At 39.2% G+C, this 17,037-nt stretch overlaps 1 protein-coding gene across 1 annotated transcript in view; it reads left to right on the forward strand.

The window, feature by feature from the left end:
• The first annotated feature begins 133 nt into the window (after positions 1-133).
• MDN1 (midasin AAA ATPase 1) overlaps positions 134-17,037 on the forward strand; it is a 102,824-nt gene continuing 85,920 nt past the window's right edge. The window contains exons 1-9 of the mRNA XM_030029692.2: positions 134-337; positions 6,104-6,330; positions 6,960-7,184; positions 8,683-8,790; positions 8,870-9,062; positions 11,034-11,246; positions 12,543-12,674; positions 14,161-14,264; positions 16,051-16,165. Coding sequence (XP_029885552.1) covers positions 239-337; positions 6,104-6,330; positions 6,960-7,184; positions 8,683-8,790; positions 8,870-9,062; positions 11,034-11,246; positions 12,543-12,674; positions 14,161-14,264; positions 16,051-16,165 — 1,416 coding nt within the window. The 5' untranslated portion in view covers positions 134-238. The remainder of the gene's footprint in view (positions 338-6,103; positions 6,331-6,959; positions 7,185-8,682; positions 8,791-8,869; positions 9,063-11,033; positions 11,247-12,542; positions 12,675-14,160; positions 14,265-16,050; positions 16,166-17,037) is intronic.

The raw sequence follows: 17,037 nt of genomic DNA on the forward strand, positions 1-17,037 counted from the left end.
GCGGAGCGGTGCACGCTGGGAGCTGTAGTTTCGCCCGGGCGCCGTCCCGGGAGAGGCGGCGCTTCCCTTCGCCTGCGACGTCGCGGGCGGGTGACGGCGTCGGCGAAGCGGAAGCTGGTGCGGAGCTGCGCGTCCGTCTCGCGCCCCACGTGCCGCGCGGTCCGTGCTGCCGGCGGTTGGGCGCGCGGCCCCTTCCCCGCTCCCGCCGCTCCTCTCAGCCGCGGCCCGGCGACGGAGGATGGCCGACCTGCGGTTCCGCCTGGCGGAGCCGCTGCAGCTGGTGGCGCGCAGGAACGAGAAGAGCAGCGCGGAGCTGAGCAGGTTCCTGGCGAAGCAGGTGAGCGGGCGGCGCGGGGGTCGGCGGCAGTGCCCGGGCGCCCGCCCTTCCTCCCTCCGGGCGGGTCTCGCAGGGACCCTCCTCCCGCCGGGGAGGGAAGGGGACGCACCGCGCTGCCTACCGTCCGCCCCGTGCCGCCATCTCCTCCCGGCAGCTTTGTCTGCTGCCCGCGCCGCCTGGCGACCTCTCCCGCCCCCTCGTCCTCGGGCGGCCGGCGGAGCCGCTCTGCGGGAGCCGCTCTCTCTGTGTGTGTCTGTGTGCGCTTGGTGCGGTTTCTTCCCCTCCCCGCTCCTTTCAGGGTTCTGCGAGTGGAGCCCTGCGAGGTAGGTCCTCTCCTGTCCCCCGGTACCCCCCCTATTGCGCTTCCTGAGGAGGCGTTTTGCCCCGCAGTTAAAATCCTCAGTATCTTCCACGTCCCTTAAGGTGACTCTGTGAAGGCATGATCGCGAGAGATGGCATGCTGTTAGCAAGCACTGAGACTGTCTAGTCCCTTAGCTGCAGCATGTTACCCTGATGCTTTTTGCATGTCGTCTTTAATTGCCTTAAAACAGCATGTGGGGTAGAAAGATAGAGGACTGGATTTTCTAGGGTTTGCTTCCTTTTTTAATCACAGCCATGCTGGAAACATGTTCCTATTTTCACTGGTTTTGTGCTTTGGCTGCCTTAACTGTGAAAAGCACACCTGCCTTCTAGGAGAGTTGAGGCCTAGCTCATTTCTGTCTGTGAAATACTTGAAGACATGTAATAACAGGATATCGACACATCAGATGTTATAGTATTAATGTTTTTCGCGATAGAGCTTTTGAAGCCCCTAAGTTGTGTACACACTTTGGGGCTCAAGATCTGTATTTCTGTTTGAGTGTCCAGGAAATGTCCCAGTTGTTTGAAGATGAAGCGTCTAAATCATCATATTTTTTTCAGAATATTGGCTTTCCGTCTGAATTACTGTCTCGTAGTTTTGGTTGGGGAAGGCTTTCATACTGGTAGTCAAAGTTCTCTGTTGGTAGACAGATGGCTTTTTCTTCTGTCACTACACATCATAGGATCAAAGTTAACTTGACATGAATATATATATTCCTACGTTGGAGAGTTGATGCTAATTGGTGGGAAGCAGTGATGAAGAGCTGCTGTTCAAGAGAAAGAAACAGCTGAGAAATGGAGATGGGGATAATGCGGATATGTGATGTAGCAGACAGATGGAGCGGTGAACCAGAAGTGAGTCACCAAGATCTGAGACTGGGAAAGAGACAGTGCCCTTTCCCTTCTGGAGACTGTCTTGAGATATGCTTCAGGTTTAAAAGTGTTGCTAGGTGGAAATTATTAAACAGTGATTATATATAGATTGTCTGTAACAGCACATTAATGAACAATGACACGTTCTTTTGAAAACTGAATTGCTGTTTCCAAACTTGGAAGCTACAGATCTAGGAGCATGTTAGGCTTATCTTGCCACTTGACAGCCATTGGCTCCAGTCATCGTACCCGATTCCTGCCACTTGCTTTGTATGTAACTTAGGAAGCACGCATTCTGGAACTCTAGAGCTCTCTTTGCTCTGCAGCTTCACTGTGTCTTTCTGATGACTTATTTCTTCAGTATTCCATAATGGAATGGAACTTGCCCACAATTGCTAAGTGAGGAACAGTCTTTTGAGATTCATAGTAAGGCACCGTTTATGTGGTGATGGAAGATCTTGTTCCCTGGTGCTTCCGTATGTAATAGAAATAGAAGCTTTTCTGTAGAAGATTTGTATACCATTAACTCTGCAAAGGTACGGGAAATTTCTATGTTCTTAATGAGGAAAATGGGATGAAGAGCTCTCTAAAACAGTCTTTGTTTCCTGCCTTTCTATTTTTTTGGATAATTTAAGCAAACTGTATAAGCAGTAGGGCTCCACAGACTGCTGGAATGTGCTTTTGGTTCTGTGTGTTACCAAAGGCCTGTCTGACTTGGAACATCTTCCTGCGTAGAATTCCAAATGCAGATTTTGCGCAAATGCATGTATTTTGGCTCCCTGTGATGGTGTAATTTCAGTAGAGAAGTTAATTAATGTGAAGGTCAGAATGCTAGTAGGAATGGAACTTTAGTGCAAAAATATCCTTATTCGTTTCTGCCCTTCGCATCCGCCAGTGTGCATATATGGAAAGATATAAATCAAAAAACCTGAACCTTTTGGATATTTCCTCTATTTAGTCTATGGAGCCATCTTAAGTGAACTGGAGATCTCGAGCACGCCATTCTGGGTCGCCTGTTCTATTCTGTTGGTGTTTTAGCTTGGCATCCTTCAGTTTGCCTTTCATTTTTCTATGTAGCAGTGAAAATTGTTTTAATAATAACTCCAAGCTCTTATTTATAGCCCTTCAGCCTTAGCATTTGATGTTGAGAAGTGTCTTTATTCTTTTTTTTTTTTTTTTTTTAAATAAATGTAGGGAAAAAAGAGGTGACCTAGCTGGCCCAAATTCACCCAGCTACTCGCTGGCTGTCAGAAAAATGTCCTGACGTTCTGGCAACTAAGGCAGACTAGTTTTTTTCCTAAAATATGACTTAAGCTTTTTATTTGAAAGATCAATTAGGCTTTACATCATGTAGTATTGTAAATAAGGGAAGGTATGTTGCACTTTTGCTTCCATCCTGGAGTGTATTCTCATCTCCTTCTGCTTCTGGTTTTTGAAGAGCTGTGATTTTTGGGAGGCAGTATGTTAATAAATACACTGATACAAAGTCAGAGAGAACATTCTTGCTATCCTTGAAGGGAGCAGTCTGTCCAACTCTATCGATGTGCTGGAGGAGGAGTAGGAAGCGCTAGCTCGTTCTGCAGGTAGTTGAAGCTATCTTGATCTCCTTGTGAGACTGCATATCCCCTTGCCTTTTTAAATTTTTTTCTTGGCGTATGTGGGTTATAAGAAGAGTGCGGGCTCATGTTTTGCTTTATCTTACTGAACTGGACGGCTGCCAAAAAAAGTGGTCCTGCTCTTGTTTTCTTTTTGCCTATTCCCAAGGCCAAGCCACACCTTTCTGTTGCTTCTCTTATCCTGAACCTAGTGAGTGTGCTGATGTGGAAAATCCGTTCAACTTTCCCACGCAGTGGAAGACTTTGGCAGAAGGATTGATTAATTTGGATCATCTTGCCAAATTGATTGCTGCACAGTCATACAACGGTAGAGTTGTTTTGTGAGGGAAGGGAGCTGAGAACATGTATGTGTTCCTGTGTTGGAGGGTAAGAAGGATTTCCCACTCACGGCCCTTATACCCTCCCACTCTTTAGAAGTATCTCATTTTTAAATCTATGTACGGTGTAATGTTCTGTGGAAACACCTGTGAGCTGTGATCAGAAATGTGGCTTTCACGTGGGCCCAGATTGTTCCTTGCTGTGATCCTTTCTCTTAGTAATCTTGAGTTTTGGATTAAGCTGGTTCTTAATAAAGATTTCTGTACCTTGTGAGCACTGAGTAAATGTACTGTGCAGCTTGGGAAGGAGGTGTGCAACATGCTGCTAGAGGAGCAACTGGGATTGTGTTTGACTCCAGGTCTCACTCCTAGCTGTGCTTCTGTTTAATGTTTCTTTTGTTAATAATACATGTGTGTATATATTCTATATTTGGAGGGACAGTCTTTTGTGACACTTTCTTAAAGCAGCTGTTTGGAACCGTGGCTGCAGATTTACTATCCCAGATTTGAACACTAGAATTAAACACTTTCAGGTCAGGTGTCCTTTCCTACTGATTCAGAAAGTTGGGTATTTCACAAAGCCACCTTTAGTTAAAAAAACTCCTCTGATGGTCGTCGTCTTTTCCATAAAATTTTTAATTTAGGCTCTGAAAGGCTCTGAAATCAGACAGTCTCTTTGTAGAATGACTATGTTGCCACTGTGATTTTTGAACAGTTTTATATGTCCTAAGGGTACTACACACAATGATTAAAAAACTGCTTACTCTCACAAAATTGCTAACGGAATGGATTTGTTGTACAGTAGTCATGTAACCACAGAACTTACACTGAATCACATTATTCATTTACTATTATTGTTAACTGTTTATTTGATATTGAAAGCTCTGGTTAATAAATCAAGCACCCTGTTGTGCCTTGTTTGGGTAGCCAAAAATGTAACTGATTTGGAAGCTGAAGGTACTTTTTGTTTTTTTACAGTGGAGTTTGTCTCCAGTTCTTTTGAGCCATGCTACCTTTGAACAGCTTGTCAATCATTTTGCCACTCAGAATCTGATCCCCTGTAATGAACAGTGTCTTGCTTACACTGTGCTGAGTGCAGACCTGCAGCTCCATTTTTAAATTTTTTGATGCTGCTCTGATAGATGAGAGGAAGATAAACTTATGTTTCGTAAAAATAAACACAAATCATGTAAGAAACTGCTTGCAATTAATGTGATGGTTTTGATGTTTGTAGTGTATATACTGCAGTTTCCCTGATTTCCTGTATGCTGTTAGGGAACAAATGCCTTATCAAATTCAGGAGACCCAAGGAACATAAACAAGTATGCAGGTATTCTAGAAGGATGTCGACAGTCGTAATAACCTTAGGAGGTCGCCCTTTCAAAGGCAATGTGTAGGACCTCTGCAGTCTATTTATCTTATAACAATGAAACCATTCCATCTGCAGGCCCAGGAGCAGGTTTTACCTGAGTAACAAAAGTCTAGGAGAAGCAGAAATTGGCTGCACATGTTGTGAAAACAAAAGACTACCTGAATCATAGAATATTTCTGTAGGAGTTTAATAAGTGCTTGTTTTGTTTGGAAAGCTGCCTTGCATAGCAGTATTTACGACTGTTTGCCAAGAAAGAGAAAATCGACTTGATAGGGTAAGAGTTCACTTGGCAAGGGAGGGGAGAGTAGAGCATCAAAGTTAAGAGCAAAACCGCTACAGTGCAAATTCATAATCCTCATTTTTCACAAATCAAAATTACTTGCGCTGCGTTACATGCTAAACATCACGGAAGTGGAGAGATGCTTGGATAATAACATGAGCTCAAAGACTAGAGAAATTTAAGCATAAGACACAAAAAACGTGTTGCTGTTCTTCAGTAACAAAGTTAGGAAGGTTGCGGGGGGGGCGATGAGGGAGGGGCGTGGGTGGGTGTGTTTTTTTGTGGGCTGTTTTTTTTTCTTTTTTTCCTAGTAGATGTGAATATGCTTTCCATCTATTCTGAAGCCTAATATTTTGTTTTGCACTAAAGGACCATTTTTGTATAAAAGTAAGAAAAAAAAATATCTCAACTTCAAAACTGCAGATAAATGCTGCTTCTTGTCAAAAGCATTGGTCACTATAATTGCTATCAGAAATATGGAAATAAGGCTGTGATCATGATTGATTGAATGCTTCTTTTTTGAAAAGAGATGGTGAACACTATGCAACTCAAACTTTTGTGGCTCTCGTGAGACCAAGCTGTTGAGATCACTGGGAATTCTATTACCAAATATGTATTAGTTGTTACAACATTTTTCCAATTTTTTCTTTAAAAAATATTAAAAATTATTTGCTTTACCTTTCAGCTGTAAAATATAATTCAGGATTTTGGGACTTTTTTGTAACTCCTATTTGGTGTGTCATTCTGCATGTCACTCTCTGTTTCACAGTTGTTTTAAATATGGAGAGATACGTCAAGTAAATACTTCCATTGGGAATTTTGGACTCCCTTCTGTTTTTTGAAGGATTTGTTCCTATAAAATTCACTGTGAATCCTGCATGAATAGTTCTGAAATTAAAAGTCCAAATCATTTCCCATTTAACCTGTTCTTACTTTCCATTCCTCTAGATTTGGACTCAGCAGGATCGGCAATGCATCCTCGATACTTTAGCGCAGTTATTACTAGATAAAGAATGTACTCTATTGATTGGCCGTCAAGTTCGGCCAATCTTGTTGGATTTGTTGGAAAGAAATGCAGAAGCCATTAAAACCGGTGGCCAAATCAACCATGATCGGCATGAAAGGCTGTGTGTAGCAATGAGCAAGCTGGTTGCTGACCACCCTGATGTTTTGCCGTGAGTAATTTAATGTCTCTGTGCAATGTTTGAACTTAGGGAGTATATGCTTGTCAGTGTTCACTGGTGATGAGAGGTGGTATTACAATTTGGATGGTCTCCCACAATAACAAATGTGGTTTGAATTGAAAGAATGATTTAGAAAACATGAGTCTTAAACACAGCTTATTTAAATTAAATTGTGTTGTAGGATCTAACATAATTTTCGTCTTAATGATCAAAAGAAAAGCAAAACAGCTGGCACAAAAATTGCTCACAACCAAAATCTCTGCATTTAAGATTAGACCTGTAGGCCAGTAGAATACAAAGTTATGTAAGTAGGAATCAATATTACTTTTCCAGTAAACAAGAGCAATCGAAGAGATTTTTTCCAAAGGCAGTACTGTTTCCTCCTGATAATTAAGTAGTGATTTCTAATCTAATAAGGTAAAGTATCTGTTGTCAACTGATTGCTGAAGTGGTTGTCTTTCCCAAATGTGGACAAAGTTAATACAGGCCTTAGTTGTCAGTGTACCGTCAATTATTGTCTCAGGACCTCTGTCCTGATGTTTTTGTTATTGGCTGTTTTCCTTTCCTCTGGCTTAGATGTCTGTGTTCCATCTCTTTCTCTCTCTCTTTTTCTTCTAAAGATTTGCTTTAAGATATTTTAGGAATACATCACCAGTTTTCCAGAGGCTTTTCCTGGAGAGCTCGGATTCAAACACAGTCCGATACGGGCGCAGACGAATGAAGTTACGGGACCTCATGGAGGCAGCCTATAGATTTTTACAAAAGGAGCAATCAGTTTTCCGGGAATTATGGGACTGGAGTGTGTGTATTCCACTCCTAAGGAGTCATGACACTTTAGTCCGTTGGTAAGTTAAACCCCCCGGATCTTCTCCATTGAAAAGATGTATCTGTATCTTGAATTGTATTTAATAACCTTCACATGCAAGTAGAAAAGAATCTTCAAATAATACCAGAAGAATCTGTACCAATAGTATCTGTACCTGTACCTGATCTTTTGAAAGCTGTAGTGATCTATCGCAAGTGAAACTGAGGTTAGCTCTTACTTGTGCTTAGACCTATGGTCTGGAGAATCTTTTCAAATAACTTCAGTTTACCCAAGCTGGATTCATGGGAGATGGTAAATTTATCACTTCTACTGTAAGCCTGTTGGTGTATTGCATGAATTCTAGCATGTTTTCCTGGAAAAAAAATACAGATGAATCTACTCTCATTCCAACTTACATTACAATGATATATATTACTATTCTGCATTGACAGACTATGAACTAGTTGGGTTGTTTTCTATTGCTTGTATATAGACATCTCAGTCACTGTAAAGCTTGGCTTATTTAAGCTATGCTTCCTAATTGGCCTTGTTGCAGACTTTGCATGTGATTTTGGTCAGATGTTTTATGTTAGGTGTCTGCTTGCAGGGCTTCAACCTAGTCACATATTTATTTAAGAAAAGGTCTTTAATAGTCTTTTTTTTTTTTTTAAACATAAATTCAGAATTATGTTAGTAACATCTAATTTCAAAATAAGGTGTATAATTTAGGAAGGGCAGGAATAACAGTGTTGTCAAATCTATCGCCATTTATGAAGCTCTTCAGGTTGACATACAGTTAGATAGTCTTAGAAAAAGAAATAGGAATTTCTAATTTGTTGACTGGAATTGGTTTACCTGGTGTTCAGCTAACAATCTTAAGTGAATGAGCTGACTTTTAAATTTTGTCCCGAACCAATAATCTTCTGGCAACTCTTTTTTCTCTCCCCCCTGCAAAGCTCATTGAAAGCTTTGTTCTTGGAAGGTAAAAACAGTGGTATAATAAATGAAAAGTGGTTTATGATTTGTATTAAATGTCCTTTTGTTGCGAGACAACTTTACATAGTAATGAAGTCAAGACTTGGGAGTTGTTGGCTTCTTTTGGCACTGAGTCTTGAGTTCATTATGTTAGGGTTATTTTAGAAATAGCATGAAATAGAAGACGATTTTGAAAAGGAAATGGTAGGAGGAGAAGAAAAAAATCAGGCAAAGAAAACCTGATTTCTCTAATATGTTAACCTTCATTTATTTGGGAAAGTGCTCTCCTTTACTATGTTTCTGTTGGTCATTCAGTCATTCAGAGAAAGGTTAGCTAGTTGGTGTATAAATGATAAAGTATGCCATGATAGAATTGCTTTTCTCGGTTCTGAGATATTTCTCTAATCTTAAAGAATGTTAAGCATAGCAGTAAAATAATATCTATGAAGAAAGTTTTCTGCATGTTTTTCCAAACTTGGTATTTTGGTTTGCAGTTGACAGTTGTCAAACTAAATTTCTTAAGACTATGTTTTGACATGTTTTGTTCTAAATATAATTTTTAGGTATACTTCAAACTGTCTTGCTCTGGTTACATGCATGAATGATGAGCATAAATTATCTTTCCTGAAGAAGATATTCAATCCTGAAGAGCTGATACATTTCAGACTAAAGTAAGAACTTTTAGAATCTTGAACACTATTTGTTTGTGTTGATGGCTTTCAGTTGAGTTAATAAACATGGATTTCACAGGCTACTAGAAGAATCTCGGCTGCAGAATGTGGAACAAGCCCTTGTTTTGGCCAATCCGGACTCCTCATTTTGGCAAAAGGAGAAAGAAGTGCAGTGTACGCAAGGACATATTGTATTGGGCGACCTCTCTGCAAATGTAGTAGCTGTATGTGGTATTGTGCTGCCTAGACTACAGCTTGTTTCTGAAGAGCAGGTATGTGACCCAGGGTTAAGTCTGTACATTTTTTTTAAGAATCCCTAAATGCGGTGAACTGACTTTATTTCCTGCTTAAATAGTATTGAGATACGACGGGTAGTGTGTACTTCTTTAGCTTTCTTGATGTGTGCTGTAAGCTAGTCTTGCATAATATAGACACTGCAAAGAAGCTCTGCAGTGGAATGAAGCAATGAAGGTGTAATAGTGCTGTTCATTTTATCTTCATGTAGCAGTTCTTACGAACATACTACAAAAGAATATTCAGCCTTACATAGTATCTCCAGTCCAAGTTAGGGTGATATTCGATAGCTGAGTAAAGCCAGGATCTGGCACGGTTGCTACCTGCATGAAGTAGTTTTTTGTGCTATACAGACATCTTATAAACAGCCTTTCTCCAGACATATTCTTAGTTCTTCTCTTAAACAAAACAAGGCTGCTACTTACTCTTCTGGAAGGCAGAAAAAGGGGAGAGGAAGTGAGCAAGAGCTTACTTTCTCCACTTGAGTGAAGTGTAATGCAGAATGTAGTGCCTTATAGTTTTAGGAAGTCCATCAAAGGCATACATGTTTTTGAGCAAACAGTATTTAACCTTTTTTTCTCTTGAGATGCTGTTCATCTTGAACTGTTCAGGTTCTTTGTAGCTGCAGCCAGTATTCTTGACTGGTTTTCTCATTTAGGTACAGTTTTAGCTCTTAACTGAGTATTTCTGTTGAATTTTGCAACACTGATCTACAAATGAAGGACAAAGAAATGAATGAAGACTGCCAATGTCCGGAATGTCTTGAGTAGCAGAAGCAAGGAAAGAGGAATTTCATCCCAAATTCTTCCTCCACCGCCCAACATCTGTAGTTGAATTTGCTGTATTCTAGCTTTTTTATTACGATTGAGGGTGTGGTTTGAAATTCACTAGAGAGGAAACTGTAGAGCTGTTTAAGGAGATTCTTACTGCCATGCCAGTGTCATTGCTGCTGCAGCTGTGCTGAAGCTAGGCCATGCTATAAGCTGGATTGCTGCAAGGATACTCGTTGTCTATGAGGGAGCAGAGAACTTCCCAAAAAGGCATGCTTTTATTTTTTTTTTTAATAGCCACGAGTATTGCACTGATCTGGTGTACAGTGTAGTTCCAGTTATGCTGGGGAGGTTCCAGTTACAGCTGAGGAGGTCTGATGAAGAGGTAGGAGCAAACTGTGAGGGAAAGCAGGTACTCTTAAAAACTAGCATTGTTACCAGAGAAGTACATGAAACTATATCTGAAAAGAAGATCAAACTTAAATACAAGACACTTGTTTCCATGCCGTGTGTACTCTGGTTTCTTTTCTCTGTGCCTTTTGGCAGGAAAGCACTAATTTTTATGCCCAAACTGATATAAGTGACTGTAGGAGAGTCAAAGTATTTGGAGAGTATCTGTAGCATTGATTAATTACCATTCAATAAACTACATTCGTTGCATTTTTGAGTAAAATAAAAATGTTACTGAATTTACCTCTCTTTTTTTCATGCACTGAGTTTAATGATCTTATACTTTGTCCTGTGCAGAAAGAAATAAATACAACAGTTAATATTCATACTTGCATCATCTGAATCTGACTGCTGTTTGATTTGTCCTGTGATTTGGATCCATTCTGATGACTTAATTTCACTTACATTGCAAGTTGTATTTGACTGACGTGTTATGATTGAATAGTTAGTATGCCTGTACTGACAATTTAGTGTGAACTCCCTTTGGGAACAAATTGTACATATACTTTATTAAGTGTTTCACCTATAATAGGTTTTTGATGAAATCTATTTTAATATCTGTCATTAAATACAGCTTTAGAATTCTTTATTTCATTTGATATGTGTTGACAGATCTACAGGCCAAAATTTTCTGGTTGTCAGACTCAATTTCCTAATTGTTCTGTGTTGTACAACGTGTAAAGAAAGTAACAGTTTCAGTGTAGTAACTCAAATTTTATGTTTGAACAGGAAAAGAACACCAGCCGTTTTGTTTTGGTTGAATCTGCCTTCACAAATCTTCAAAACCTTGCTATTGCTGTAGCATACCAGAGTCCTGTTTTATTAGAAGGACCAATAGGATGTGGCAAAACTTCTTTAATTGAATATTTAGCAGCTGTTACAGGAAGAGCAAAGCCTCCTCATATTTTGAAAGTCCAGCTTGGGGATCAAACTGATAGTAAGGTAACTGATGAAGTTGTTTTATGGTTGGATGATCAGACGTAATTTTTATTTACAGCATGGACTTAATTTTCTAATAAGATAATGTTTAACTTTTTACCCAAAGACCCCACACCCCCAACTCTGTAGTATTGGTCTTACTATTGATGAGAATAAGTAAATGGAAGAAAAATCACAGTTAAGCTTCAGTAGGTTTTAAATTCTGTGCATAATTGTGCTGTATGTATTTCATTCAAATTATGTTTTATCAGGGTTTTTCTATGTGGAAGAGCCCTATTTATTTATTTATTTATTTAAGGTTAAAAAAAATATTTGTATTGGACAAAAAAAGATTCTAAAATGACTCAAGCTGGTGCCGAAGGCTGTATGGCCACTTTTATTTCAGTTTAAGTGAGCTGATGTCAGTTTAATCTGATCCTGGTATTTTGTGGTGAAGGGGAGATGAAGTAAGATCCTGTGATGTTGGGGACACTCGCACTTACATTAGTGATCTAGCTCTACCTGTAGAGATAAAACCAGAGGTGAAGATAATTTCACATTCTTCTCATTTTGCATATATAACTTTTGAGCTTGAATTGATTTATGTTTTTTGGATCAACTTATATTTAGTTTTCCAAAGTGGTTAGTATCTACCAGAAGTGCTATCTGAAGGTTTTTATTAGCACGCATAAACACCTTCTTTACTTGCATAGAACAGCTGATTTCACCATCTCACAACTGTTCTCCACAAGAATATCTTTTCATATACATAAGTAAGACAGCCATGTTAAGAAAAAGTGATAAAGTTCAAGGTATAAAATATGTAGTAGTGAAACCATAAACTTAATTATTTAAGGAATGCTTAAATATGGAAGTTACAACTTTATGGAGAAACAACACTTGACTGGTTTTGTATCTTTGAATAACTTGCTTTACAATTCCTTTTACTAGCTTAGTCACAGACTTTTAAAAAATGTAAAATAAAGTTCAGTGCAACTCTAGGCAGTTTTCTATGCTATACTGTTGATTGTTTGTTAATTATGGTGACACAGCTCTGTAAATTCACTTCCAATTACCTGGTTCATTTTAATTACCATGTTTTGGTTAGATTATCATAGATGTGGAGGGGAGAAACTTCCCCACCCCCCACCCCCCTTAATTAAAATAAGTGTAATGCTGGGTACAGATTACCAGAGGGATTGTTTAGTAATGTGGAGGCTAAGTAAGTGTTACTTATATACCGACTTTGTAAGTTTTTACTCTGAGTTTTTAGGGGATGTAATGAACAGGTCTCTAATTTACTGATTGTTTCCGTTATAGACACTGCTTGGTATGTATCGTTGTACCGATGTACCAGGGGAGTTTGTGTGGCAACCTGGAACCTTGACACAAGCTGTTACCAAAGGTCATTGGATACTTCTGGAGGATATTGATTATGCTCCTCTGGATGTGGTATGTAGGTTCATGTTCGCTGTAAGGCACTAGTCTTACGGCCAACACTAGCAATTTTTGGAGTCTAATCACCATGAGTTCTGCGGCAGGGTGCTGAAACTACTGCCCCTTTAAAAGGGGTTAGAAAGAATTAACCTGTCTGTCTTCGTTCACATATTAGCACACTGCATTAGTTTTTGTCATTGTTTTAGAGTAGTCATGACACTGCCACTGATGCCAAATTTCACTCTGAAGATTTGACTTGACACTGATAATGAGCTATGTGTCTTTTAAATCATGTTTTCATATTTGAAAACATATGTGGCTCCAAACATCAGAGAATATCATTGCTGTATTAGAGTGGTGCTGTTAATAAGATTTTTTTAGTATTTTGTTGTGTGGGGTTTTGCTTTGGTTTTTTTTTTTTTCCTTCTTACACATTTCTTACCTCTGGCTTGGATATTAAAAACGTGTTGTTACATTAAGCACTATAGGTTTTAACAGATTTCCTGTTTTCAGCGCCAGGACGACTAGTTAGACTGTCATCCTTCCCTTTTGAAGTAATGGCTGCTGAAAGCATGTCTTCTGCAACAACGACGTCATAGAGATGTTTTGCTGTATAGGCCTACTGGACATTCTGCAAATAGTTCTTTTCTTTCATATCTGTTCTGTAAAGCATCCTTTGTGTGACTAAATAACTTGACAGCTTGTTTATTGGGTTCTAGGCTTCTGAAATATATATAAGAAAGCCAAGAAATACTGCTTGTATATACGAGACAGTTTTCCACTGCCAGAGGGTCATGCACTTATTTGCTTCTGTGGACTCAGCTCATTGCACTCATTATAAGCATGCCCTGAGTAGTATCCTGCATTCATGTCTCCCTTTCTTCAGGTCCTCCCTGCGGGCATCCCGTCTCCTTTCTCCATATCAGAGTCTCTATGCTTGTGTCCCTCTGTGCTGAGGGATCATTGTGATCCTACCTCCCTTTTTTCCTTCCATGATTATTGCTGTCCTTCTGCATGGAAGGATAGATTCTTTAAATAGATACCAAATTCTCCTGGAGGTAGCAGGATATACACTGAGAAATGTTATGTTTGACATTTTGAGATGCAGGTCATCTTTGTTCAGGCAAATAAAGAAAACAAGGCTTCTGATGCAAAAGTGTCTAACAATTCATTTGACAATTCAAAATAAATAGTTTTTATTTGGACTTGCAGTGTAAAGACTTATTTCCATTCTCTTATCATAAAATCTGGGTACAGGAGAAAGAAGATAGGTAAACATTACACCTGTGACTTCCACTGCTGATTAAAATTACGGGGGACTCTGCAGTTCCTGTTAGCATCATTTGGAAGTGCAATCTGTGGGAATGGCAGTTGCTGACAATGTGGTGGTGCTCAGTGGAAGTGCTCTAGCATCTCAAGTGTGAAATGAGTGTGGATGGGTGTGCTGTCTGTTAGAGTTTCACAAAAAAGATTGTTTTATAAATTGTCTTCTCTTCTTCAGATCTCTGTGCTGATTCCTCTTTTGGAAAAAAGAGAGTTGCTGATTCCTGGTCGTGGTGACTGTTTAAAAGTAGCGTCGGGATTCCAGTTTTTTGCAACCAGGAGGTAGGCCTGTAAAGTTCAATGAGGTTAAGAGCATGGATATTTTTAAGTCAAAGACAGGAAGTGCAGGGTACTTGGGCAGGAATATTTTAGCAATTTCCAATTAACAAGCAATAGAAGCCACAGAAGCTGTGAAAGTAATCTTTTTACTTTAGAGCAGCCTTATATTACTCCTGGGTGAATCCAGTCTTTGTATAGGAAGATCACTTCAACAAGGCTGAAGGAATGAAACTTGCCGGGAAGAACCTTACAAAACCAATGCCTCACCAAAATAAAATACCACTCTCAGCAATTACTGTGTGAAGGTTTATGATTGATATTCACAAGGTGTCTTTTGTTGCTAGTTTTAACAGCACCTGTGTAAAATGTTTATTAGTTTTGCTGATCTTGGGGTAGTTGGTAGTCTGACTACTGAATGATTAGTTTTCTGGGTTTTCTGTTTTTATTCCACCTCCTTGAGCAGTTGTATATGTGTGTTCCCTGGAAGATATATTTTTTAAGAGTTTCATGAATAATTTTAACTGAACCCTGCATCTATAATAAGATAAAAGTTATTTTATTTGGGAATCATGAAAAAAAAAATAGAAGGAAGAATTCTTTTAAGAAAATCTGATTTGTGAAAGTCTTGTGTCAATATAGACATTTGTAATGTTTTCTAACCAGAAAAAGATTTAAGGTACTCTCCCTGACAGTTTCACTGTAGTAATGGCTCATGCATCAGATGTCAAAATGTCTTCTTGTATATTAAGGCATAATATTGTATCAAGATTAAAGGTTAGGATGTCTAGAACGGGAATCGTTACATTGTTTTCAGATGTTTTGTAGTTTACTTCAAAGCCTGTAACAAATCAAAGAAAAGAACAAATTTATGGAAGGAAGACAAAAGCAGGAGAATTTATCTGATCTGTTTATTCTGGAATTGAGTCTTTTGGATTCAACTCTCTCTTGGTTGCCTCATCTTCTAAGATTTTCTTCTTCTGTATGCTTGGTCAAAGTTTGTATAGCAGCAAATTATGATTTCCATTGGGCTAGTTAGAGCAGATTCAATAAGTCTGTTGCAGTTTCCAGCTGTGGATTATTATTAAAAAAAAAACCAAAAAAACCCCAAACCACCAAAACAAAAAACCCCACAACAAAACAACCAAACCCGAAACCAAATAAAAAACCACCAGAAAACAAAAACCAAACCACAAACCCAATATCTAATGCTTTGCATGTGCAAGCCTACTTCCACAGTGGGTATAACACATGGTTGCATAGTTATTGTGTAATAAAGTAATTTAAAAAAAAAAAAAAAAAAAAAAAAACCAGAACAAAATATATGATGGAAAGTACTGTGAGCCTGAAGAATGAGGGAAAATAATCAGGAAAGACTGTGGAGGGGACAGGGACTGGAGATGCTTTTCCTGTATCTCTGCAACAGAGCACAGATCCTTTAGGATCTGTGGAAGATATTTCCCAGGCTGCTTCTGTCAGGCTCCTCCCTTTACAAAGGATGCTGTGTGTTGATTCTGATAGACCTAACTTATTGTCAGTAGTCTTTCTGCTAGTATCTCTAAAGAGATTTTGCACTACAGAGGGAAAAACACTGTGATGAAAGAATAGATAATTTGAGAAGCAAAGATAGGGTATGTGACAGTACAGTGACAAACAGTGGGTGATCTATGCATGCACATTATGCTGTACCAGCAGTGTGCAACATGTTCTTTGATGCACAGGAATGCACTGAAAATGTTGAATTCTTCAGCAGTCATGATACGCTGTGTTTCTTCATGTTGTTTTGATTTAGGTTATTTAGTTGTGGTGGCGGTTGGTACAGGCAGCAAAGCAGCCACGCTGCTCTTCTGGACAAATATTGGACCAAAATACATCTGGATAACATGAACAAAGGAGAACTCAAGGAGGTATGGTGTGTGTTGCTCTGTTGTGGCATGAGAATAACTGTTTCAATTAAGGGTAATAAATGCTTTTCAGTAATAAATTTGATCCTTATTTTTATCCCCAAGTTCCACAATACACCCTTATTTCAGATTTATCCTGCCAATTTTGAAGTAACTGGGCAGTTTGTCAGGAAAGTTTGAAGTGAATTGGACAAAGATTCCTGGAACTTGCCTTGGCAAACACAGTTCTGTTTTGAACGGGTCTAAGAATCAAATTACTTAGCCATTCTGTAGCCCACAGAGATTTAAAAACAGAGAAAAAAAGAAAGAAAAAATTGAGCTTACTCTAATCCTGAGTTCTAAGCTTTGCGATAAAAAAATGGTCAGTTATCAATTACAAATAACTGTTTCTATTGACATATTTTGTTAGCATCTCTAGGGAATGTTTGCTTTGTATAGTGCTTCAAAAAATTAAGGGAGCCCAGGGCTTAAATGAAAATAGAATTCTCTAGAGATTCTCCTTGTGATACAGAGCTCAGAATAGGATCTGATTTTAAAACAGCCTTACCTAAGGGAAAAGGGGGTGAACAGTCTCTAGCAGAAGAGTTGAGGAGAAAGTTCTGAATTTTCTAGAATGAAGAAGATAGTTTTTCAGTAGGATTCATTCATTCCTTGGGACTTGTTCAGTAGCCAGCACAGTTATGGGTGACCTTAAATATCTGTGTGTTTTTCCATTTTTGTCATTTGTCAGCTAATTGTTAGGAATGGGGCAAGAACAGCACTTAACTTTCATACTTGCAGATTTTGTTGGAGGGGAAGCAAGTAGATGCACGGGGAGGCCTCTGCAGACAGTTTGCTGCACATACACATGCTTCTGTGCTGTAGCTGCTTCTACT

This window comes from Aquila chrysaetos, chromosome 2 (assembly GCF_900496995.4).
Source record: "Aquila chrysaetos chrysaetos chromosome 2, bAquChr1.4, whole genome shotgun sequence".
Classification (NCBI taxonomy): domain Eukaryota; kingdom Metazoa; phylum Chordata; class Aves; order Accipitriformes; family Accipitridae; genus Aquila; species Aquila chrysaetos.